Source organism: Clarias gariepinus, chromosome 4, assembly GCF_024256425.1.
Source record: "Clarias gariepinus isolate MV-2021 ecotype Netherlands chromosome 4, CGAR_prim_01v2, whole genome shotgun sequence".
Lineage (NCBI taxonomy): Eukaryota > Metazoa > Chordata > Actinopteri > Siluriformes > Clariidae > Clarias > Clarias gariepinus.
The window spans coordinates 8,243,991-8,271,548 of NC_071103.1; the positions used below are offsets into that span (position 1 = coordinate 8,243,991).

The 27,558-nt window shown below is 39.7% G+C and overlaps 1 protein-coding gene across 1 annotated transcript; it reads left to right on the forward strand.

Moving 5' to 3' along the window:
* Positions 1–1,974: 1,974 nt before the first annotated feature.
* Positions 1,975–27,228, forward strand: LOC128520086 (zinc finger protein 883-like). The gene is made up of 3 exons (XM_053494117.1): positions 1,975–2,125; positions 5,091–5,198; positions 25,771–27,228. The coding sequence occupies exons 2-3, from the start codon at positions 5,174–5,176 to the stop codon at positions 27,120–27,122; spliced, it is 1,377 nt and encodes a 458-aa protein (XP_053350092.1). The 5' UTR covers positions 1,975–2,125; positions 5,091–5,173; the 3' UTR covers positions 27,123–27,228.
* Positions 27,229–27,558: the final 330 nt, after the last annotated feature.

The following is a 27,558-nucleotide window of genomic DNA, read 5'->3' on the forward strand; positions in this document are numbered from 1 at the left end:
ACACCAAAAACGACTCATTGCAGCATCGCCGTAAAATTGCTGAATCATGGCTGTGGCAGATTTGCCCAATTTCATCCCGAATTCCACATTCCCTCTTTGTTCTAACTTGCTGTCCATGATGAAATAGCAAATGTGCTAACACCCATGGTCAGAATAGCAAAAGTTGCACAACTCCTGATGTACACAGGGCGATGTCTTTTGGCACACTGACTTATGAAGGTTGATGCTTCCTGTGCATACAGCTTTGTGCTGCCATCTGTTGGCATGTTACAAAACTAGTCTTTTTGATACCCTCTCGTATGTATTTTATCCCCTATGAAATCTTTTATTACTTTGAGTATAAAAAAAGAATATTGACACCAGCTGCTCTTTCTCTAACTCTGCTCCTGAAACCATTGTGCAATTGTTTTGGAACAGTGATCATTTAGAAAAAGTTCTCTTTTAGGGTTCTTTGATGAGAAGAAAGAGAAATATTTTATAATAAATAAAATACCCATAATTGCTTTTTATATAGTATTTTATTCATAAATGTAATAATAGTATCACGCTCTTTCTATTCAAAAATGACATTGAAAGATATTTGGAAAGAATAAACTTTTTAAAATACTCCAAATCTTTTTTACATTTATTTGCGTCATATGGGATAAATTTGTAGTTTCTAATTCTGGTGCTCTGTTACAGTGTTCAATATAATAACAAATCAATACATCATAGCCATAAATGCTTACACAATTTTGGCCTTTTTTAAAACACAAATTGAATTATGGCAGCAACATGTAGCACAGAGACATGAGAGCAGAGCCTCTCATTTTGATGACATTCTGCCAGGACGTTGGATAGTGCTGTTGAACTCCCTCCACGTTCCCCAGATTTCTATCTGTAGGGAACACTAAAGAATGTGAAGTACCGTAGAAAACTAACTACACTGGCTGCACTGCGGGAAAAAGTTTAAGTACTGTATCATGCAGAGCAAGCCCTTTGGACACTCAAGTCAATGTTGTTCATTTAGTAGTTAACCGTAATCAAAATGTCCAGATGCTAATGGTGACCACTTAGAGCTACTAATGTAATTGCATAATTTAAACATTACTTACAGCTATACTTTAATGTTTATGTAAATAAAGTCGATATAAAAAAGTCGGAGTGTGTATACATTATTTTATTTATTATTTTTTTTAATTTTTTTTTTTTATTGTGCATACATTATTTTGGGCTGCACATATTACTCGTGTACACAAGAGGCAGTAGAGCACTTTGTCCTCAGTTTACACACCGCTTCTTCGCTGAGAAGTGACCCAGCGTTCCCCCGGTGCAGCGCTTTGAATCCTGACGCTTTTCAGTTTACCAAGAAGAACCGATTCTTTTGGTTCACAAACCGCTCGGCTGTACCTGACAGCGCACTTTAACCAGTGATTGTTATTTATCTACGTATGGCTAACACTGGTTTATAAATATTACTACTGTTCCTCCTGAAATATCAGAAAGACTGTCAAATGTCAACTGAAACGTATCATAAGTATTTCTGCAATAATGTGATTCTTTAACACGTTTGATTTATATTTATCCTAATATCTAATAGCTTCAATATCTAATTTAAGCGTTTTTTTTTTAGCGGTGTAGCGGATCCTCCCTGTCTCAGCTGAGTCTCTCTCTCTCTCTCTCTCTCTCTCTCACACACACACACACACACTGTATAAACGTAACGCTAACGAGCAACTCGGATGTCAAGAGTTTTCGGTTAAGAGATTTGGTTAATGAACTGCACAAGAGCAGCAGGATTTGTCTACAACACGGTGAAAGGAGAGAATAAACCCGAACGACTCGTATAAGCGAATCGGTTCTCAAAGTTCACTTAAAAGAGCCGACTCTACCCCGAACGACACACCGCTGCCACGGGAAAGCGTAGGACTCGTCTCGAGATCTGCGCTAGTCGAACACCCCGTAAATAAATAATAATAATAATAATAATAACAATAGTAATAATAATAGTAATTATAATAAACACAACGAACCAGGTACTTACTCTGTTTGGAAACAGCTTTATATTTGCGCCTGTGCAGACACCGAGGATGATGTCTCGGACAGATTTACCCAGCGCCTCTAGCCGGCACATATCATAATCAAGGTAAAGACACGAAAAACAGCCTAGGTTACGCAACTATATTATTAACAACAATGTTGAATAATACTGTTTTTCTTATTAAGCTTAAGCATTTTTAGAAAATGTTCGTAGGTCTACATTCACATTTGTACAGCAACGTAATATTGATGCGAATCGCAGTCACCTCCCGATACGATATTGTCACGGTCCTTGGGCGCCGATTCGATTAAAATTTCGATTCTATAAGAATCGCGATTTTATAAATATCCAAGTTCGATATTACATTTTCATAAGTTTTATTAAAAGTTTAGACCTTCAAAAAAGTTAAATGATGAACTTTTCCATTCTTTATAACATTATTTTTTAAAGCACACCATTTAAGCAATACAAACTAATTTCAAATACAAGAGTTTACTGTGCATCACGTACTGTATATGTTCCCTGCTTTAATGATTTTTTTCTAATTAAAATTAAAAAAATTTACTCCTACCACATTTGTAGGATTACAAAGAGAAGATGATGTTCTACCACCTCAAATGCCACCGGAGTCTCAAAAGTCAAAAGTGAGCATGCAAGTGTTCTTTAGTTGAGTAACTACAAGCATGCAGACACCTTTGTTTCTCACACGGGCATGCAGGGCTTCTAATGTTGTTTTGAGACTTGTGTAAGTGTGTGTAACGAGTGGATTTTGAGAATAATTCGCTCAGAGTTTGGAGAAAAAAGGCAGATAAATGGCTTAAACATGCAAAAAAAAATTATTATGTAACGTTATAAAAATGCGTTTCTGTTGCACCATTTGGTAGCTTCTGCGATCGGTACAGAATCTGTAATATCTGAGGCTGTTCAGCTGATCACCAGTCACGGCAAACTGAAAACCACCCAGTTCTGGTCACTGGCCAATCAAGCAGTTAATTTCTATTATAAATGTAATAGATTTTAAAAACTCTATTGGGCAGTCAGTCTGGTGATACGTGACTCACCACAAAAAGAATTGTGATTCATTTCTGAAACTGTTTTCTCCCCAGTCTGTAGTTGTTAATGCTCTGCTCTCTCTCTTTATCTGTTTTTAAATTAAACCACACAAACTCCTTTAAGATGTTTAAGCTTTTAAATAAATTAATTTATTTAAAAAGACCAATTGAATCACTATTACTAAAGAGGCAAGACTAATAACTAGAAGAATTCAATAATTAATGTGACATCATTCATGGACCTAGCTTTGAGAACTACAGTAGTTCCTTAGGAGTTAGCAAAGAAAAATTTATTACAGTGTTACCTCAGCATACGAATAGCCCACTTCTTAAATTTTCACCTTAAAAACTGAAATTTTTGCTAAACATTTGCCTCAGTATGCAAAGCATTTTTGGTAAACAAACGATTGAACTGATTCGAACTGTATGCCGGCTAAGTTGGGAGTACGTCTGGGAGCTGTTTAAAACTTGTTTGCATCAACAAAAAGCCAAGAGAAGCAAGTTTACCTATTTTTAAAAAGATTTTATAAAGACATAGGACCATGGTTTCCAAGAATGTTAGCAAGGACTGTAACAAAGAAACAAAGGGAGACACTTTAAGTTTTGTTTTTAAAGCAGCTGATGCCAAGAGGAATCATAAATTAAGGTTAAGTGCTCTTTAATGTCTATTAATTCCATATTTTACTTCATCATTTATTACTTACCTGTCTTTTCTAAATGTTTTGATTGTGAAAAAATATGATTATAATGTTGAAAATTGGTAATATTGGTATTGGTATTATCTGCATTAAATTCAGATGGTGAGGTACTACTGGCACGCGCTTCGCACACACAGACACACACTCGCCTGTACCCGAAAGGAGTTGGGGGTGGGTGGGGGCTGTAAAGGCGAATGTGTATGTGTGTGTGTGTGCGCGCGCACGCTTCTGCTAATTTTACTAATCTGAGAATTTTAATTATTTGATAGTTTATTTCACATTTCTTGTTTGAAAAGGCTAAATACAAATAAAAAGTGAACCTTATTTTTTTGTACTGTTTATATATACTCAGCAAAAAAAGAAACGTCCCTTTTTCAGGACTGTGTATTTCAACAATAATGTTGTAAAAATCCAAATAACTTTACAGATCTTCATTGTAAAGGGTTTAAACAATGTTTTCCATGCATGTTCAATTAACCATAATCAGTTAATTAACATGCATCTGTGGAATGGTCGTTAAGACCTTAAAAGCTTACAGAAAGTAGGCATTTAAGGTCACAGTTCTAAAAACGCAGGACACTAAAGAGACTTGTCTACCGACTGTGAAAAACACCCAAAGAAAGATGCCCAGGGTCCCTGCTCATCTGCGTGAACGTGCATTAGGCATGCTGCAGGGAGGCATGAGGACTGCTGATGTGGCTAGGGCGATAAATTGCCATGTCCGCACTGTGAGACACCTAATACAGCGCTACAGGGAGACAGGAAGGACAGCTGATCATCCTCGCAGTGGAAGACCACGTGTAACAACACCTGCACAGGATCGGTACATCCGAATATCACACCTGCGTGACAGGTACAGGATGGCCACAACAACTGCCAGAGTCACACCAGGAACACACAATCCCTCCATCAGTGCTCAGACTGTCCGCAATAGGCAATCCATGAGGAGGAGATGCACTGCAGTACTTCAAGCAGCTGGTGGCCACACCAGATACTGACTGGTACTTTTGATTTTGAGCCTCCCTTCATTCAGGGACACATTGTGAAACATTTTTACTTTATGTCTTATGGTGTTGACTCTTTTAGTGTTCTTACAAATATTTACACATTAAGTTTACTGAAAGTAAAAACAGTTGAAAGTCAGAGGACGTTTCTTTTTTTGCTGAGTATAAATATATATAAATTTTTGCCATATCGTCCAGCCCTAACACACACACATCAAGCTTTTCACATGATATAAAGGATAACATGTTTATCAGGCCAGGCCACCCTTTTTCATTGATCAGAGCTCCAGTTCTGATGTTTATGTGTTCATTTTAGGTCCTTTCGGTGGTGTACAGGGGTTGGCACTGTGACCAGTCTTCATCTGTGCAGCCTGAAACATAGCAAGCTGTAATGTTCTGATGCCTTTCTGTCAGGGCAGTTTTGGTAGGTACTAACCACTATATACATACATATAAGGAACACACTATAAGAACAGCTGTTCTGACCCAGTCATCTATTTATCAAAGTTTAGCCCTTGTACGAATTACTCAGTTACTTAGGCTTGCCCATTTTTCCAACACATTAGCTTTGAGAATGGATGGTTTATTTGCTGCTGTAACAAAATAATTAACGATATTCACGGCAGTGTAATTTTTTATTGTTTAAATTTTTATCATTTATAATCATTGTATTATTATTGTTATTAGAACTTTAGAATATTATTATTTTATAGGGAACATTTTTATAAATAAAATGTAAACAATTATTAATTAAAACTGATCTGGCCAAGGCCAGTCTGGACAATGTGTATACTTTAGTAAAAATTGGGAAATGTCCTACCATAAGGCGCTAATCCAGAAATCTTTTGCTGGTCTCTCCGACACAGAGGTTGTCGTGCAGGGTATTAGGGCTGGGTGGGCGCAAATCAAGCATAAACACAGGGACAGAGCTGGGGCTTGGCAAAAGAACGGCACTGAGGCCTGGCATAAAGACAGAGCTGAGGCTTAGTGTGAGGTTTCTTGGGCTTTTGCCATAGGCTTTGAGCTGGCATGACCCCTCCAAATCCAGATGGAGGCATCAACATGGCATCTCTGAAATCAGATGGCGACACCAGCATGACATCACTGAGGCTGAGGTGCAATGCTGGCATAAAGTCCTCAAACCCAGGCGATGGAACGAGCATAATTTTCTCAAAGCCTAGAGGTGGAGCGAGCATGATGTCCTTGCAGTCCTCCAAGTTAATGGAAGCAGTGCACTTCTCTTAAATCCCTCTAGTGGAAACAGCAATGCCAGAGACAAATGCTACTCAACGCCGGAGGATTTTGCTGAACTAGGTAGAGAAGGGTGCCGCATCAGGCTGTGACAGGGCTGGGCATGGATTAGACAAAGCAGGGTGTGGCTCAAGTGGTGCAGGGCATGTCTCAGGCAGAGCAGGGCATGGTTCAGACAATGCTGGACTGACAGACAGGCAGAGTCTCAATATTTAAACCTCAGGGCTCTCAGTGAGCATATGAAAGTTCTCAGGAAACAGGACTAAGAAGCAAAACAGGCCTCTCAGAAGGCAAATCAGTGCTTTTGGGGCTTTTAATAAGCATAACACAGCCACCATTAAACATAACAGGGCTCTCTGCGCTTTAAATAAGCATAACAAGACTCTTGGGAGTCACTCTTGGGAGTCAGAGCTCTTTGGGCTTTGTATAAACATAAAAGGGATAAGGAGCAAAATGATGATAATGGACCAAGTTCCAAAAAAAAAAAAGTTGAGCTCTGCCAGTGGAGGTCTTTCTATCGAAGCTAAAGTATCTGGGAGTGTAGTGTGGCAGATGTCCAGCTGTATTGCGAGCTCTTTAGCTCGTTGCTGGATACAGTTGGTTAATGTTGCGTGCCCTTCTCTGCTGAGAGGTAACTTGCTCCCCCCTTCTCAGTTGGTATGGATAGCCTCTTCACCCTGGGTTGTGCGCCAAAGGGCTTATGCCTAATGGCAAGTTGTTCACTCACCTCTGGTGATCTGTTCCTGGATCTTGTGTCTCTCTCACTCTCTCTCCAGATGGTAAGGCAACTACCCACAGTCCAATCGTCTCACCAAGGTTGTTAAAGCGCTGTCCCAAAAATAAATGTAAAAAATTTAATTAAAATGAAATTTAGTGGTCTTGAAGTTTGGAATCAGCATAAAAAAATCACAACACTCAAGAGTTAATGGGCACAGAGCACTCTTCAGGGGTTATCCCCATCCAATGATATTATCATAAATATAATGTTATTAATATTTGAATGTCATTTTTACTATATGGAGGGACTTGCTGATATGTTTGTAATTAGAATTCTGTATTAATGCATACTAATTACAGTTTTAAATTATTCCCTTGTGCCTCCAGAGTTAGGGTTTGATTCCTGCTTCGGGTCTGTGTGCATAGAGTTTGCTTGTTCTCCCCGTGTTTCCCTCCGGGTACTATGGTTTCCTCCCACATTCCAAAGACATGCAGATTAGGCTAATTGACGTTCCCAAATTTCCCGTAGTGTGTGAGTGTGTGAATGTGGGTGCTCTGCAATGTATTGGCACCCTATTCAGGACGTAGCCTGCCTCGTGCTCTAAGTCTCCTGGGATAGGCTTCAGTCCCCCTCGCGACCCTGTATACAGGATAACTCGGTATATGAGATGAGTTGAGATGAAATGAATTTAATAAAAATATAAAAAAAGTTAAAAAGCATCGTATTGGTCATAATGGAAAACAATCTACAGGCGCATTTACTCCTCATATTTTAGTGACTAATAGAGTCTTTTCTTTTGCTAATTATTATAAATCTTACCATTTATTCAGTTTATTTTGTGAGCAGATTTTAATTAACAAGAGTGAGTGCATTTAAGCTGAAACTTTTAACCACTAAATGAGCTCATTTTAAATTTGATGCCTGCTACAGGTCTAAAAACCCAGTTGGGGTGGGATCAACAATTTTTTAAAAGATTCAGCCAAATTAATTGACATGTGTTCTGTAACATGATTAGTTATAAAAGGGATGTCTAACAGTGGCAGAGCCTCTCAGAAGTAAAGATAGGCAGAGACTTTTCAATCTGTGAAAAAGTGCATAAAAGATTGTGGAACACTTTAAAAACAATGTTTATCAATGCCAAATTGCAAAGGGTTTGCAAATCATCTACAGTGCATAATATCATCAAAATATTCAGAAAAAACTGGAGAAATCTCTGCATAAGGCACAAGGCTGAAGACTTTTGTTGCATCACTTAACATGCTTGTGTCATTTACATTATTAAATGGGCCCAGGAATACTTCCAGAAACCACTGTTGGTAAACACAGTCCATCTGCTATGCCAACTAAAGCTGGATCATGCAAAAAGGAAGCCATATCTGAACATGGTCCAGAAGCGCCTTTGTGTCCTGTGGGCAAAGGCTAATTCAAAATGGACTGTGTCAAATTGAAAAAGTGGCAATTAGTGTGTGGCACTACTGAAGACCAGTTTGCTTTGATAGCAGCCTTCAGCTTGTAACGATCGAATAATTTAATTACCGGGTTACACTAACATGGGAACTTTAATCTAGTCTCTGGTGAAGTGTTAGCCGTTCAGGATTCAGGACAAGAACAGATACACACAACTAATGTAAACGGTAACCTAAAGTTTAATAAACCATAAATAAACAAAAGAGGTGTACCAAAACCAACAAAACTAATAATAATAAGCAGTTTTCTTATCAAAAGCCTATATAAAAAAATCGTTTTATGTGGCTGCGCCTCGTTCTCCTGGGAAGTGCGATCTGGCCTGTTTGGCTTTCCAACTTTCTGTGTATTGTGGTCTCTTGCTCCGCTGTGGTCCTGTGGCTGTCGAGTAAAGTGCATGTTGCCAAGTCAGGTGTGTGTGGTTGGTGAGTAGGCCGAGCCTGTGGTCCCTGGAGTGGTCAGCCAGTCGGTAGCTCCGCTGGGGTTTTCTACGGTGGCCCTGAAGTGCAAAACAAATTAACAAAACTGAAAACAAAATAACAAAACCCAATACAAAATAACAAATTCAAAACCAAATTAACAAAACGGAAAACAAAATAACTAATATCTGACTGGCCTAGAGGTGCAATACAAATTAACAAAACGGAAAACAAATTAAAAACCAAATAACAAAACCCAAAACTATTTTTTTGGAGGGGGGGAGTTTTGTTGTTTTGTTTTTTGGTTTTGTTATTTTGTTTTCGGATTTGTTAATTTGGTTTTGAATTTGTTAATTTGTTTTCCGTTTTGTTAATTTGTTTTCCGTTTTGTTAATTTGTATTGCACTTCTCGGCCAGTCCGATACAAACCGGAAAAGGTAGGTATAGTTAGCGAATGAAATGCTTACCGTTGATTGGACGAGACATCTGTCACTCAAGATATACAGGAAGTACTGTAGTAGCGGTAGATTCGTGTGTGTATGAATGTGCAAACATTATTGTGGTTTCAAATATGGCGAACTTACGGTGGCCCTGAAGTCAGTTTTGTTAATTTTTTTGCACTTCACGGCCATCATAGTTTAAAGTGAAGCAGAACACACAAGAAACAAAGATAAAGAAACAAGTTCCTACTTCCTGTATATCTTGAGTGACAGATGTCTCGTCCAATCAGCGGTAAGCATTTCATTCGCTAACTATACCTACCTTTTCCGGTTTGTATCGGACTGGTCGAGAAGTGTAATACAAATTAACAAAACGGAAAACAAATTAACAAATTCAAAACCAAATTAACAAATTCAAAACCAAATTAACAAATCTGAAAACAAAACAACAAAACTCCCCCCCTCCAAAAAAAATTGTTTTGGGTTTTGTTATTTGGTTTTTAATTTGTTTTCCGTTTTGTTAATTTGTATTGCACTTCTCGGCCAGTCAGATATTATTTATTTGTTTTTTTTTCGTTTTGTTAATTTGGTTTTGAATTTGTTATTTTGTATTGGGTTTTGTTATTTTGTGTTCAGTTTTGTTAATTTGTTTTGCACTTCAGGGCCACCGTAGTTTTCCCTTACGTTGTGCCCCTGCAGACCTCACATGAATTGACAAACTGTCAGACCTTCATGCAAGTGGGGGCCACCAGGCATCATTGAGTATATGTAACAGGGTTTTTATTCTCCCCCATGGTCCACCTGATGGGTGCTTATGATAGTACTGCAAGACCCTCAGGGTAATAAATCTGGGACCACCAGTCAAAAACTGGATACCTCTGGGTTAATAATTGTGAGACCACCAGTTGGAATCTTCCTCCTCGCCTCACAGGAACACTACGATATACACCGCCTGGTGGTGTTTAAAGGTGATCCCCTGGTCCCGTGAGTCTTGGAGGTCCCCTCCAGTGGCCAGTTGAGCTATCTGGCTGTCTTTCTGCTGGGCTTGTGATATCTCGCACAGGTCACCGAGCAGGACGGAGGGAAAACTTGAGGGTAGGTTGTGGAAGGTCCACCTTTGGCAGCAGCGCGTAATGAGAGAGAGAGAGGCATGAGAGCGGCAGCTGAGGGCCCCAAACATACTGCCAAGGCAACTAATGAGTGGCTCAAGAATAAGCACATTAAGGTCATGGAGTGGTCTAGCCAGTCTTCAGACCTTAATCCAATAGAAAATTCACGGAGAGAGCTGTAACTAATCGAGTTGCCAAGCAGCAGGCAAGAAACCTTAAACATTTAGAGAAATAGTGGATCAAAATGTATACCAAGATGTGAGCAAATCTGGTAAACAACTACAAGAAATGTCTTCCCACCGTGCTTTCCAGCAAGGGTTTCTCTACCATCAAATACTATTAAATACTTAATTCCCTCATTGAAATGCAACTTAATTCATAACATTTGTATTATGTGCTTTTTCTGGATTTTTGGGTGATATTCTGTCTTAATCCTTTACCATAAACCTATAATAAAAATTATAGATCCTTCATTTCTTTGTAAGTGGGCAAACTTAGAAAATCTGTAGGGGACCAAATACTTATTTTCCCCACTGTACAGAGAATATACAGATAAAATATGTTATTTCAACTGCAGGATTACGTCGAGTCATAAAAGCATAATCTACAACATCATTATCCTGTATACAACATAAAACAAGTGCATTGCCCATAATGCTATGATGAGCGTTAGCTTTAACATTAGCAGTATAAGCATCCATCCTGTTCTGAAAGACTACACAATACCAGAAAACACCCCAAAAAAGACTCCCCCTACGGGCCACCAGTATGTAACGATCAGATAATTTAATTACCAGGTTACACTAATGTGGGAACTTTAATCTAGTCTCTGGTAAAGTGTTAAGCGCTCCGGACAAGAAAAGACGCACACAACCAATGTAAACGGTAACCCAAAGTGTATTAAACAATAAAAAACAAAAGAGGTGCATCAAAACCAACAAAACTAAGAATAATAGTAATATTTACAACATATACAAAAAACGATGGTGTGTAAGTGAATGGAATGATAGTCCAAAGTTATTTGTGAAAGGTGTGTGTAGTGGGAGAGCTGGATCAGCCTCACCGGAAGTGTTGTTAATAATTTCGGGAGCAGGAGTGAAGTGGTAAAGCAGACTGGGGGTGATAATCCATCTGGAAAGGATATCCGCCGACAACAGTCTTCACAATATATTTCGACTCCGAATTCATAAACACAAAACTTTGCACTGTAACTCCTTATACTCTCCTCCTAGAGCTTCCCCTTGGGTGTCCTTTTAACAGAATCCCTTGACCCTGTTACATCATTGGGATGACCTCGCGATGTGGCTGCACACTCTCGCGAGACTTCATCCCTAAACCAACACACAGTCTTTGGGACACAAACTATAACGAGTGCGATTTATAAGGCACAGCAGTTTTCTTTTCTTATCCTGCTTATCTTCTTCTTTGTCTTTCGGCTGTTCCCTTTCAGGGGTCGCCACAGCGAATCATCTGCCTCCATCTAACCCTATCCTCTGCATCCTCTTCTCTCACACCAACTAACTTCATGTCCTCTCTCACCGCATCCATAAATCTCTTCTTTGGTCTTCCTCTAGACCTCCTGCCTGGCAGTTCAAACCTCAGCATCCTTCTACCGATATATTCACATCTCTCCTCTGAACATGTCTAAACCTGTATTCCGTCTTACTGCGGCTAACCTTCATTCCTCTGCTTTCCAGACCATACCTCCACCTCTCCAAATTTTCTTCCACCTGTTCCCTGCCCTCGCTACAAAGCACAATGTCATCTGCAAACATCATAGTCCATGGAGACTCCTGTCTAACCTCATCTGTCATCCTGTCCATCACCAGAGCAAACAAAAACGGGCTTAGAGTCGATCCTTGATGCAGACCCACCTCCACCTTAAACTCTTCTGTCACACCTACAGTACATCTCACCAAATTCAAATTCAAATTTTATTTGTCACATACACAAACATACACAGTACGAAATGTAGTGAAATGCATTTTACGGCTGCAATTGACCCTAGAAGAGAATTAAAGTTTACAAATAAGAAATAAATATGAATAAAAGAAATACGATAGAAATTAAATAAAAATTAAATTAAACTAGGAAAAATAGAACTAAAAATAAAAATAGAAATAGAAATATGATGTGCAAAAATAGAAATCTACTGTACAAATTGAAATATACTGTGCTGTGTGTGCAAATATGCATGGAATAAAGTGACTTTGTGCAGAGGTTATTAAAGTGTCTTTGTGCACTGGTCCAGGATGTAAACGTAAAACTGTAAAATGTAGTGTAGTTGTGAAGGTAGGTGTGCAGAGTTATTAAAGTGACTTTGTGCAATGGTCCAGGATGTAAGCAAACGACATGTAGTGTATATATGAAGGAAGGTGAGCATGTAATTGTCCATAGTGTTCATGGATGTAAGAAGATTGATGGATTTGATCAATTATGAAAAAGATGAAAAGATTGTTAGATCTGCATAGTGGTGTGGTTGTGGTTGAGAGACCTTATCGCCTGCGGGAAGAAGCTCCTCCTCAGTCTCTCTGTGTTGGCCTTCAAGGAGCGGAATCGCTTCCCAGACCGCAACAGAGTAAACAGTCCGTTATTGGGGTGACTGAGGTCCTTCACGATCTTCCTGGCCTTGGTCAAGCACCGCTTGCTGTAGATTGTGTGCAGGTCAGGGAGCTCGATGCGGATGATGCGCTCAGCTGATCGCACCACCCTCTGTTGAGCTCGTCTGTCCTGCATGGTGCTGTTCCCGAACCAGGTCGTGATATTTCCCGTCAGGATGCTCTCTATGGTGCAGGAGTAGAAATTCCTGAGCACCTTGGAGGGCAGTCTAAAGTCTCTCAAGCGTCTGAGGTGGTAGAGACGCTGCCGGGCCTTTTTTACCACGGTGTTGATGTGACAGGACCATGCCAGGTCCTGCGTGATGTGAACACCGAGGTATCTGAAGCTGTCCACTCTCTCCACTGGGCTCCTGTTGATGACGGGGGTCTGGTAGTTCCTCACCTGCTTTGTACTAAAGTCCACTATCAGCTCCTTTGTCTTACTGACGTTCAGGAGGAGATTGTTTCTCTGGCACCAGTTCTCCAGATTTCCAACCTCCTCCAGGTAGGCCGTCTCATCGTTGTTCGTGATCAGGCCCACCACAACAGTGTCGTCAGCGAACTTGATGATGGTGGTGGAGCTGGTAGTGGCCACGCAGTCGTGGGTGTACAGAGAGTACAGCAGGGGGCTCAGAACACAACCCTGGGGGGCTCCAGTGCTGAGAGTGAGGGAGGCTGAGACATGTCCGCCCATCCTTACTGCCTGTGGTCTGCCAGTCAGAAAATTGGAGATCCACTGACACATTGATGAGCTGAGTCCCAGGTGCTCCAGCTTGGTGGTAAGTGTGGAGGGAATTATGGTATTAAATGCAGAACTGTAGTCGATGAAGAGCATTTTCACATAATTCCCCCTCCGAATGTCCAGGTGAGTGAGAGATGTATGGAGGAGATGAGAGATTGCATCGTCCGTGGAACGGTTTGTACGATAAGCGAACTGTAGTGGGTCTAGTGGGTCTGGTAGTGAAGAGATGATGAAATCTCTGACCACTGTCTAACAGCTCTCATACATGTCCTGCACCACTCTAACATACTTCTCTGCCACTCCAGACTTCCTCATACAACACCCAGCTCCTCTCTTGGCACCTTAATTACCTTCTCTGTACTTCTTCGCCAGCATCCTCAAAGCAAATACTGCATCTGATGTACTCTTTCTAGGCATGAAACCATATTGCTGCTCACAAAGCTTCCACTACTCTTTCCCACAGCTTCATTTTATGGCTCATTAGCTTTATGCCTCTGTAATTGCCACAGCTCTGCACATCTCCCTTGTTTTTAAAAATCGGCACCAATACACTTCTCCTCCATTCTTCTGGAATCCTCTCACTCTCCACGATCTTGTTAAACAAACTAGTTAGAAACTCTACTGCCACCTCTCCTAAGCACTTTCATACCCCCACGTATGAACAGCTACAAATTGTTAATAAAACATGCTGTGTCACTTTGTGTTGGTCTATCACATAAAATCTCTATAAAATACATTTACATTCATGGTTTTGATCTTACATCAAAACCATGCCCCCACAGGTATGTCATCAGGACCAATAGCCTTTCCACTCTTCATTCTCTTCAACGCCCTTCTCACCTTACTTTTACTAATATTTGCTACTTCCTGTTCCACAACAGTCACCTCTTCTACTGTTTGTTCTCTTTCTTTTTCCTCATTCATCAACTCTTTAAAGTACTCCTTCCATCTTCCCATTACCCTTCTGGCATCTGTCAGTACATTCCTATCTTTAATCACTCTAACCTGCTGCACATCCTTCCCATCTCTATCTTTCTGCCTCGCCAACCTGTACAGATCCACCTCACCCTCCTTACTATCCAATCTAGCATACAAGTCCTCATATGCTCTTTGTTTGGCCTTTGCCACCTCTACCTTCACCTTACGCTGCATCTCCCTGTACTCCTGTCTACTCTCTTCAGTCCTCTCAGAGTCCCACTTCTTCTTAGCTAGCCTCTTTCCCTGTATACACTCCTGGACTTCCTCGTTCCACCACCAAGTCTCCTTGTCCACTTTTGCCTTACCTGCTGATACACCAAGTACCCTCCTACCTGTCTCCCTGATCACATTGGCTGTAGTTGTCCAGTCAGCTGAAAGCACCTCCTGACCACCCATAGCCTGTCTCAACTCCTCCCTGAAGACTACATAACATTCTTCCTTTCTCAGCTTCCACCACTTTGTCCTCTGCTCTGCCTTTGTCCTCTTCACCTTCCTCACCACCAGGGTTATTTTACACACCACCATTCTGTGTTGTCTGGCTACACTCTCCCCTACCAACACTTTGCAGTCACTAATCTCTTTCAGATTACAACCTCAACACAAGATGTAGTCTACCTGAGTGCTTCTGCCTCCACTCTTATATGTCACCCTATGTTCCTGCCTTTTCTGGAAGAAAGTATTTACTACTGCCATTTCCATCCTCCTTGCAAAGTCCACCACCATCTGTCCTTTGACATTCCTGTCCTGAAGACTAAACCTGCCCATCACATTTTCATCACCTCTGTTCCCTTCCCCAACATGTCCATTGAAGTCTGCACCAATCACCACTCTCTCACCTCTGGGGATGCTCTGCATCACTTCATCTAACTCACTCCAGAATGACTCCTTCTCTTCTAACTCACATCTTACCTGTGGGGCATAGCCACTAACAACATTTAACATTACCCCTCCAATATCCAGCTTCAGACTCATTAACCTGTCTGATACTCAGACAGCACTGACTGTGGAAACTTCACACTGAACTTCGAGCAACTTGGATTCTGTGCCTCACTCTTTCTCCAGACTCTACGATCTTGAATACTGAGCAATGGCCCAGTTAAATTTTTTCCCATGTATGACACTTTAGACACATTGTCGTTATCCCTGGATTAGGAGTGGACTCGGAATGCAACAGTTGTAGCAGCTTCTATGTGGTGGCACTTGATGCATTAACTCCAGTCTCACTTTATTCCTTAAGAAGCTCTCCCAAGTTCTTAAATCAGATTTCTTCCTGAGGCTGCAGTCATTTCTGTTGCTTGTGCATGAATATGCTTCGATACAGCACTTTGTGAACACCCAGCCCTGTCAGTGATTACCTTCTGTGGCTTACCCTCAGTCATCGCTTCTGGACAACATCGTCATCTGTTCAGCAGTCTTCCATATGCGTGTATTCAACTAAACCAAGAGATACATGAACTATTAGGAATAGGAATTTAATGTGTCTTTCAAGGTTTGAAATATTTCACTTTGACAATATTACCATTTTTTAAGATGCATTTTACAGTGAGTTCCATAAGTATTAGGACAGTAATAAAAAGACTACCAATACAACAAATTTTAAATGAAGCAATCAACATGGTATAAAAGTGTAAACAAATTTGTTTTAATTTAAGGTGTTTCAATAAAATATTAATTTAACCATTTAGGAATAAGATGGCCATTGGCTTTCCATTTTTTTCCATTTTCACTGGGTCAAAAGCAGTTTCATGGTTGGTTGTGGCCTGTTTCCTTGTTATTCCATGATGCTATAAGGAAGTAATTGGTCGGAATTGATTCCATGCAGTACCTTGCAAACATATTTATACCATTTGAAATGTTTCACATTTTGTTAATGGTGGATCTGGGGTTTAAGTGTTGGACTACGGTTCGGAAGGTCCCAGGTTCAAACCCCAACATCACCAAGTTTCCACTGTTGAGCCCTTGAGCAAGACCCTTAACCCTCAATTGCTCAGATGTAAAAAAATAAAATAAAATAATAATAATAATAATTAGATAAAAATATAAGTCGCTCTGAATAAGGACGGCTGCCAAATGCTCTAATGTAAATGTTAAAGTTAAGCCTTTATTTGTCACATATACACACTGGACAGTAAATCGCTTTCTTTTTATTTTTTTTCACATATCCCAGTGTAACTAGGATCATGATACAGCGCCCTGGAGCAGGCAGGGTTAAGTGGCTTAATCAAGCTGGTGGAGCTGGGACTGGTGCAAGTAAAGGAGCCAAGCATTAGGCTGAGAAAACACGGTAGAATTTTTCTGAGTAATAGAAAGTTTAGGAGTGTTCAAATCAGCAATTTGGTATGTTTTTTTTTTTTAAAAAAGGAATACACTGCTTAGCTCAGTAAAACCAGAAGGCCCTGAAGAGCACAGAAGTCAGGTATAAAATTTCTTTAGGACTGGCATTCTTCACCACATTAATAATGTGACATGGCCATTAATGTGCCGGGGCCATGATCACAGAGTTGCTTAAAACTGTCCACTGTGACCTTGTTATTTGTATTATTTTGTGTGGTTGGTGGGGATTCCTCTCCTGTTTTCTGGTAAAGTCACTATCAAAAAATGTCACACAAAAGTGTCATCAGAAAACTTGATATAGGAAATAGGGTTGGAAGTGGCCACATAGTCATAGGTACAATTTAATACAATGGGAAAGGATGAGACATGACTGACCACCCATAATGTGTGTGGCCTGTCAGTCAGGAAACTAGAGATCCACTGAAACAGGGACAGACAAGGTCCCAGGTCCTTCAACTATGGAGGGAATGATGGTGTTAATTGCCCAACGATGTTCAGATGGATCGGGGTTGTGCATATGAGCTGTTTAAAGGCATTGTTAAGGAATTTGAACAGTATTTAAATGGTTCCTGGGTATCAGGTTTGTAAAGTCTCAGACCATCCTTTCAAAAAACTTTCCATATCGATCTTGTGTACCGACAGCAGGTCGCCACGGCGTCTAAGGTTCTGGCCTGAAATGCTCCCTGGTTGGTGTTCACTCTCCTAAAGGTAGTCTTCACGTCATGCTCTGAGATGATGAAAGTATTCCCTGTACTGACACTCTCCTTGTGCATGCTGCCATAAAACATATTTAGCTGCATTCATCCTCTTGGTGGTTAGAGTTTTGTAATTTCTTCTTGTTTATATTCCTGGCCACAAGCTCTGAGAATCACACTGTTGGAACTATCATTCTAGTTTTCTCCAGTAGTGTCTCCTTCACCACTCTATGGTTGTTGTAAGATGCAGCCGTGTACTTGTGCATGTTTCTAGTGGTGAGCTCCACATTACAGGCAGTGGAGCTCACCACTAGATCTCAGAGTGCCTCTGGCATTTTTATCCACCCATGGCTTCTGGCTGATAAATGTTGTGACAGTGTTTATGTAGATGGTATCATCCATCTGGTTCTCAGTTATCTTTTCCCTCTTGGTCACATCTTTAGAAAATTCAGTATACATTTCTGGTGTTTTGCAGATGATACACAACTTTATATCTCCACAAAGCCCTACTCTGCTCTTCTACCCTTCCACCCACCGACTGCAACACTTGGTTTTCCTGTAGTTTTCTCAAACTTTCTACTTATAGGGTCAAAATCCACTTTACTCTACTAACTCTGCAACAGATTCAGCTTCAAAACATTTCTTGTCTCTGCCTATTCCTCACCCCACACACTGGTGCCACTCTCATACATACACTGGTCACTTCATGCACTGATTACTGTAATTCACATTTAACTTAAAAACACCCCCATAAACTTCACCTTTTCCAGAACTCTGCTGCCCGAATCCGAATTCCTATAATACATCACATCACCCACTCATTTTTTAACAACACGAATTGGCTCCCTGTCAAATTTGGGATATAGAGTTTAAAATTCTCTTCCTCATTTTTAAAGTAAAGTTAAACCTCGGAATGCGAGCTTCCGGAATAATTTGTTCCGGAAGTGTGCTTGTAATTCAAAGCACTCGTATATTAAAGCAAATTTCCCCATAAGAAATAATTTTCTTTTCTTTAACTTTAAAAAGAAATGTAGCTAATGTGAGAAGAAAAGAAGGAGGAGGAGAAGTGGGCTTAATGCTTTTGGTGTTGGTCCATTTATCAATATTTGATTTAACAACCATTTAACAATATCAGGTGCTCTTCTTTCGTTTCTCAGGTCAGTTTTTGACCTGACAAACAGGTGAAAAACACTGGTTTAAATTAAATATACTTGATCTTTGATATGTAATACCATAACAATACTGTATATTTAGTGCAAATAAGATAAATTTCACTTACCAACATATGGATAGATGGAGAGGAGGGTTAATACAGTAGGTTTGATCTCTGATCCTGCCTCTCTGATCCTGCCTCGGTCTCACTCACACCATATTCTCTTAAAATACTATTAAATATTCAGATCTCAATAAATGTATGAAAATTGGTGGTCTAACACAGAGGTCCCCAACCACTGGGCCGTGAATGATTTGGTACCAGGCTGCACAGAAAGAATGTAAAATATATATTTGATTTTATTTCCATTTTATTGATTTTCAGAGTCTGCAGAGTGTTTTTATATATAAAAAAATGATTAGATCATCTTCCATTGACTTGTGTCTGCACAGTGCAACATGTGATTTACATGCTTTAAGCCTGCTCTGTATAATCCTGAAATCACCACAAAAGCACTAAAACTCCCGCTTCCATTTCCAACAACCTATCTTTGTAAAAAGGGTTTGTCTGCAATCACATCAACAAAATAAAAATTTCAGAGCAGACTGGATATGAGGAATACAATTCTGGTGACACTGTCCCTTCTAAATGGAAACATCTCGTCACAGGAAAAAAATCTCAGGCCTCACACCGATTCTGTGTTATTGTATGTTGGGTATATTATGCATCATTATGTATTATTATGCTTTGTTACGATCGAGTGATGGCCGGTCCGTGGAAAACATAAACATCTTACATAAAACTGTTCCCTGGTGCAAAAAAGGTTGGAGACCACTGGTCTAATATTAGCTAAAGTTAGTCTGGCTTGATGGCCACCATAGCCCAAAGAGATGTTACATATAGTCTTGTAGCTAACACAGCATAGTTAATGCTTTATTTAATTGAATTAGAAGCTACTACAACAGTCAGATAAAAGTTAAACAGATGAATGAGTTACTGAACCTGGTCTGTGATGTAATATCCATCATGCCACATCTTCAGGAAAAGTTTCTCTTGCTAACTTTTTACTGAAGATGTGGTCTAACCTCTTTCACTTAGTCGCTCAGTCTGTTCACTGTGAGAAACCTTTCTCACTTTGGCAAAATGAACAGGTACAGGAGCGGTAGCATGAGTGGGAACTATCTGCAACTAGTAAATCATGACATTCTCTCAGACAGAGTTTTGAAAAGGGTACGCAAATACACATGGGCAGCTGTCAATAATTCAGCAATCCGCCAAAGTACTCTATGTGCGGGAAACTATTGTCTACCAATTACTGTTGAGAACTCCATCCAGAGTGCTGTGGTCTGGCCATCATGCTGGCATAAAGCCATATTTTTAAATCAAGTACTGTCTGGGGTACTGCTTGGGGTTGTTTATGTAACTTTAAAAGCTAAGCAATTTAATATCGCTATAATTTACTGGTGCATGTGACAATTGTATCAGCTGTAGGTATTGCCTTAATAAAAACATGGTGATTCACAGGTGGTTTTTTGTTTGTCTTGCTCTTGGAGTATTTCTAAATAGGGTAGGCTCTAAACCGTTCACGTTCCAAAATCATGATCTTAGTTTTATCGTCATTCGTGAATGCTCAGGACACACAGGTGATGTGCTCCATTCCTCCTCCTTTTTTTTCCAGAAGTACACCGCCCACAGCCAAAATGATGACATCTCCAGACTGTTACAGTTCTATATTAGGATTGTACAGCAGCATATCATTTTGGCTTAGAATTGTTTAAAAATGGCACACAATTAACATAATAATGGGTGGATAGTGTGAAGAGCATGTTATATTTGGCAGTTTCTTCTGACAGCGTTATTTGCCAAAATCCCATGTTAGCATAAAGATTACTAAACACCTGCGGTCCTACAAACAAAGCCAGTGGCTGCTGCACTGAGCATAGAATAAATTTCTCCCTACATTTTACCTTATTCAGATGAGTGAGGTCTATACGGGTCCATGCAGTGCTATTTTTCTTTAGAACTGGCACCATTTGTGCACAACAGTCTCTGGTTATTACGCTGAGAGTGTTCATGCACTCTAGCTCATCCTTCATTTTGCCCATCAGCTGGATTGGAACTTAGATAGTAGAAAGGACCTATGGTATTGCATCTGTCTTCGGTTTTATGGTGGGTGGCTGCTTTACCCTACCTATTCCAGCGCAGATTAAGGAGTAAATCTTTTTAGCATTTAGCGGTCTGTTCTATATAGGCTTGCCACTTATTCTAGTTAAGTTATAGCCAGATTGCATAGGAGGACGATATGCAAATTACTGGCGACAAATACACCTACTGTTAGAGGTGCAACGGATTGCAGTTGATCTGTGCTGGAGCATTTTGGCTTCCATTTTTGCTTTTATGGGAGCATTTTGGCTTTTCCATAAAAATATAATGATGACAGGAGAATAGACAAAACGGTTACAATGTGCAGGCACTTTGGTATGAGAAAGCCGTATCAAAGCGGCAATACATCGAGCATGGCCACACATCTGAAGTGACATCACCCTGGTGTGCTGTCAGGATGCAAACCACAACAACCATAGCAAGCTTACCGCTGCATTTAAGCTTTTTGCATCAGAGTCAGAGCAGGCTAAAGCGATTACCAAATTTTTTGTATGTTTATTGCATGAAAAACATGTTGAAAGTGCTCAAGCCATGCTACGAAATACCCACTACAGCCCGGACTTTACAAACAGGATAAAAACTAAATCTTATCAGATGCATCCTCTATTGTGATCACCATAGACGAGTGGACTTCAAGGTCTACAGAAAGCTACGTAACTGTGACTGCTCACTACATTACAGAGATGCGAAGTCCGGCGCTACAGACACGCCCCCTCCAGCAGAATCACACAAGCACAAATCTAGCGGAGCTTCTGATAGAAGCGGGAGAAGAGTGGAAGTTAAAGAGGCACAATGCATGTAACAATAGCCCAGCTACCACAGATAATTCCAGAAACCAAGTAAATTCAGTGACAGATGCTGAACTGGAGCCAAAGATATCTTGCTTTGCACATATGACAAATTTATCAAATTTTGTAAATACCCTCACATGGCAAAGATGGCTCTACCTTGCTGTGCCTGCCACTTCAGTTCATAGTGAGAGGGTGTCCTTCACTGCAAGTGACATAGTGACTGCCAAGAGGTCTGCTCTCCCCCCAGAGAATGTAGACATCCTTGTCCTAATATGAATATTTTATTTTAAAATTGTATTTATTCGGCTGGTTATTTTTATATTTGTTAAAACCATAGGTTTCATAGGTTATTTTTGTTAAAAAAACTAAATTTGCTTGCTTTTTTTCTGATCTATAAAATGATCCGATCCGTGACTCAAAAACCGTGATGTGATCCGAACCATGATTTCTGTGATCCATTGCACCACTACTTAGTGTCCAGTTAGTGGCACATAGGTTAGGTTGCTTTCCTTTCACACAGCTGCTAATCCACCCACTGCATCCATTGCAGTGTCAGGAATTGGTTAGCTAGCTGCATGTGAACTAGTTATACGTTTTGCTTCATCGCAGCCTTTTTACAGATTAAGAAAGCATCTCTCACTTGTGCAGCTCTGCAGATACCACACAGACTCTTCTGACTAAAACACTGATGTCCACACAAATCGAATTACATTTAATGGTTTATGCAGCCCAGTTTCAACCTGTACAGACATGACCAGAGGTGATTCTCCAGTCTGTTGGGGCACAAGGCAAAAATGCACAGGAGGCCTCTCCGACACACCTATTATGTTTCAGTGCTAGGACCTGACCAGAGTTTTGATTAAAGATTATACTTGTTTGTCAAAGATAAGTCTTGTTTTTTCTATGAATGGTTTATCATGTAGTAAATATTTCCTTAAATGAGGGTGTTGCAGGGGAGAGAGTGAAAGAGAAAGTATGTGGTAGGGAAAGAGAAAAGTTAGGCATGCGTACAGTCATTAAATGGATAAAGTAATGTATTTTTGTGCAGAGTGCAAGCAGGGACTCGAACGACTAGGTATGACACAAAATTAAAAGGGAGATCCAGAAAAAAAGCACGGCCATGTGATCTCCCTGCAAAGTAAGGCAGTCAGTCACCAGACATGGTGGATCATAAAATTCTAGCTGTTCAGTTAGATAATGTGGCCCAAGACCATCGAATTCTTTATTCTAGACAGCACACCTACATATTGCTGATATCAGTCTCAGAGTGGCACTTACAGTGCATCCGGAAAGTATTCACTCAGTTTAAATGGCCGGCCAGCTCTAGGAAGAGTCCTGGTGGTTTCGAACTTCTTTCACTTAGGAATGATGGAGGCCACTGTGCTCATTGGGACCTTCAAAGCCTTACAGAAATTTTTCTGTAACCTTCCCCAGATTTGTGTCTCGGAGGTCTACAGACAATTACTTTGACTTCATGCTTGATTTGTGCTCTGACATGAACTGTCAACTGCGGGACCTTATATAGACAGGTGTGTGCCTTTCTAAATCATGTCCAATCAACTGAATTTACCACAGGTGGACTCCAATGAAGCTGCAGAAACAGCTCAAGGATGATCAGGGGAAACAGGATGCAGCTGAGCTCAATTTTGAGCTTTATGGCAAAGGCTGTAAATATGTACATGGACATGTGCATTCTTAATTTTTTTATTTTTAAATAAATTTGCAAAAATCTTGTGTGTTGTGTGTATAATTCTGAGGAAAAAGATGAATTTAATCCATTTTAGAATAAGGCTGTGACATAACAAAATGTGGAAAAAGAGATGCGCTGTGAATACTTTCTGGATGCACTGTATTCCCGACTTCTATTTCGACTGTCTGATAATGTTCACTCTGTTCAACACATGAAGTGGAGAGAAGTGGTGCGGCTGTGAAGGGCTTTAATGCCAGAGTTGGGGAATTGCCAACAATAACTTTTTTACTGTGCTATTATTTATATAAAAAATAAAGCCAAATTAAAAAAAAAAACAAGTGGGCAAGAATAAGTTCACTACAGACTCAGTTTGTTCAGATTTACTTGTGTGCTCCTGTTGCACGACTCAATTTTGACCAAGCTTTAACTGTAGGACAGATGGCCTCGAATTTGCCTCTAGAATACTCTGGCATAAAGAGTATTGCTTGGCAGTGGGTATGAACTGTTTCTGCTGAAATTCTGTTTGTTTTTTGCCAAACATGACTCTTAAGGACATTAAAGCTAAACAACTCCACTTTGGTCTCATTCATTCACCTGTCTTAACCACAGTCTTGTGGTTTGTTCAGAGTTCAGTCATGCTTCCATATTCTTTACAGAAAGAAGAGGATTTCTTATGGCAACCTGTCCAAACAAACCATACTTGTACAGTCTTCTTCTAATTGTGCTATCGTGGACTTTAACATTTAACACACTCAATGAGGCCTGTAGGGTTTTAAAAAGCAGTTTTTGAGTTGCATTACTCTTTGCTTAAAATTCCACTTGAATTCTTGAGTTCTTGGTCTTGATATAACACACGCCTGAAATCCTGTGGAAGCAGTAAGGGGTACTTAGTATGGCCCACATGTTTTTCTCATTTTTCTGTTAAATAATTAATGGTGAAAAAATAATAATAAGGCATGGTGAAAAGAGTTATGTGTTGTTGTTTGTCTGGGGTTATATTTGCCTAATGCTGAGACCCACTGATCAGATGCTTTTTTAAATAATATTTTTTACACAAAATCACAATTAAAAGGAGGTACTAACTTTTGCACATGACTGTACATCACAGGACTAATAGTTTGTTTAATAGTATTAAGATCACCTGATTCTTTAGACCAGGCCGACAATGAGCCTTTGTCATGCATGTCCCTGTCACAAGTTTATTAGTCACTTAATAGTCAGATCACTTTTGATAGGTACTAATTAAAGATGCATCAATCGATTGGCCAGTGACTGGAACTGGCTGGTTGTCAGCCTCACATACTCACATCCCACTGTGCTGATTGTACATGTGCTCCTGAGTAATGCAGCAGAAAATAATTCATACGTTCAAGTCTAACTTTAGCCACTTTTGCAGAAAATACCATAGTAATTTGATATTCTATGATTTAATATGAATATATTTATGTATACTGTAAAATATATTTTTTAAAGAAAAAAAATACTATTGGAATTGGCCAAAACTAAAAGTGACAGGTAATAAAATCAGAATCGGGCAAGAAAATTGCAAATTTGCAACAACTGCATACTTGGAAGACCTGCCATTTTGAAGAACTGACTGTTTACATGCTGTTTAACTATTAACTTATTCACTTCATTCACACATATAGTAGAGCATTTGAAACTCTGCAAGTGTTTTGCAATATAAGCAAAATTAAAAAATAAATTTTAACTTAATAAACGAGTGAGGTCTTGATATAGGAGTAGTACGCATGCGCTTTGTCTGCCGAGCATCACATGATAACAACTGAGCCAATGGTTCTTCCCTCTCGTGCGCTGCGAGATTGTGCGTAATTCTCTGTCTGGCTCAGACTCACTCCGGCTCTGCGTCACTTGTATAGTCAATTTCTGTGCCTGTGTACTGTTTCTTAAAACATTGTCACCCAGTGTGTGTGTGTTCCCATAAAGCAAAAGCAAGTGTCATTACTGTAGAAAGGTTTCTTGTTAAAGATCCAGTTTCTATAAGAAAGCAGTGATTCCGTTAGTGTGTGTGTGTGTGTGTGTGTGCACACAGGTGTCATTAGAGAGGTTCCTTGTTAAAGAAATTTCCAGACAGAGCAGTGTTTCCTGTTAATGTGTGTGTTTGTGCGTGCACATGTATGTGTGAAAGTAGTCCGATCCCTCCTCCTCTCCTCTCTCATCTTACTTCAGCTTCACACACACACACACACACACACACACACACACAAATGGAAACACTGTTCTGTCAGGATTATTTTAGAAGGTAAAGTGCAGGTTAATTTGTTATATTTTTACTTTATATTATGTATTTATTATTTTTCTTTGAATATTTTTGGGTTGGGGAACAAATTAAAGAATTTGTGCTTTTGAAAATATTCCAATTTACTATATGTTCAAAAGTTTAAGGAAGATTCCATTATTTACAGCTTGCTTTTTTCTCTTTCCCTTATAGATGTGAAGAATCTGATAGAGGACGAATTAAAAAAAAAAAAAAGAAAAAAAAAACTTATGGAGGGTCATAAAATCAAGATTTCAAGAGACTTGTATAGTCTCTCAGGGAATAATACAGATCTTTGGGACAGTATATGGAAACCTATTAATCCAGCCTTCTGCTTGGCGTGCGACTCTATTTTCCCTGACAGGTTAGCACTTGAAGAGCACACATGCCCCTTTGTAAACTTTATTTGTTCATGCGGTGTTAGTTTCCTTAATTATCCTGAAATGTGGGCACATAGTACTTTTCACAGCCACAAAGCCACTTGTGTACCAAGTCATCAAAGTGCAATCCAGAGCAGGATAATTGCTACTAAGGAACAAGAGTCAAAGTTGAAATTGCTAGAGGCAACAGCAAAGAACCTTGGTCTTCTTCAGAACACTGCACGTCTTGCATGTTTGCCTTCTCCTAAACCCATGTACAAAAGTGGACAAACCATAAACCTGTGCAAGCGTTTCAAGCCAGTTGTAAAGCTAAGGACTATCCAGAGATTTTATTCCAAAGGAAAATACATGTGTGCAATTTGCCAAGAAGTGTTTTGCAAACAGGACGAGCTCATTGAGCATGTTAACAGTCACTGCAAGACCTACATTTATGGCTGCAATCATTGTGGGCTGCTTTTAATTGGAAGTGTTCCCCCAAAACCTTACCACAGGTGTGGTCCATTTCAAACAAATTTTTCAAAAAGGTTTACTGTTGGCCAAATACAGAAAGACCCATTATTAACTTATTCCTATGCTTGTCCACACTGCTCTATAAAATTTGGTCATTTGGGGAACCTAGACAACCATATATACCTCAACCACTCCAACATAATCAATGGTCAGGAAACTCCAAAAATGTTGTCTCAAGTAAGAAGTGTTACAGGAGTGGCCAGGACTTTGGACAGAATGCCAAATGAGATAGAACAAAATAAGAAAATGACTTGTGCCCTTTGCGGGAAAAGGTATGACACGATCAAGACGCTTGGGATGCACTGGTGCAAAGTTAAAGTGACTTTGCTAAAGCCAGAGACAATAGCAAAGATGTCTGGCAAACAAGAACAACAACAAATGGATCCAAATTATCTGGCAAAGAGAAGCTGCAGTGAAGTTACCTTTCGGTTTCAGGACAGCTGCAACATCAAGACCATTGATCGGTCAAAGCTATTAGAAATAAAAAGTGAGCCAATAGAAGTGAACCTTAAAATGAGAACTTTTTCCCATAGTGTGTCTGTAAAAACTGAGTCTGAATTGCAGGATGATAATTATGAACTGAAAAAGACTGAATCTCTTATTTTACCAAACAGTCAGGAATCTGAGGAAATCTAAATTGTGGTCTTGGTAGTATACATTCAGAAAAATAAAACCTTAAAATCTCATTAGAATTATTGTTTTCCTTGGCTTGATTGTTTGTAACTTATTTATATTAGTACTTGACGCAAATCAATAAAATGTTTTTCTCCCATTATTCTTGTGTTGGGCTTCTTACTAAGTAATTGTGGCATTGAGGAGGACTAAGCAGGTATGTGTGGATCCATGGGCAAAGAAATTAACACAAAAACAAGCAAACCAAATCCAAAATCCAGACTAGAGACAAGATAATATGATCACTTAATACAGTACTCATTTCAAAAGAGCTTTATTTTTACTTATTTTTACTCTCTAAAAACTGATAAACACAAAAGGTAGATATCAGACAATCTTAATTAGAACACAAAACACTTGGACCTAATTTAACAGACTAAAAGCAAACCAGCGACTGGGG

Bases quoted from the DNA above. Each gene is read 5' to 3' on its own strand.
- LOC128520086 (XM_053494117.1), top strand. From the start codon at position 5,174: ATGCCTTTCTGTCAGGGCAGTTTTG. The intron at 5,199-25,770 runs GTAGGTACTAAC...TTTCCCTTATAG, and splicing joins TTTCTGTCAGGGCAGTTTTG to ATGTGAAGAATCTGATAGAG.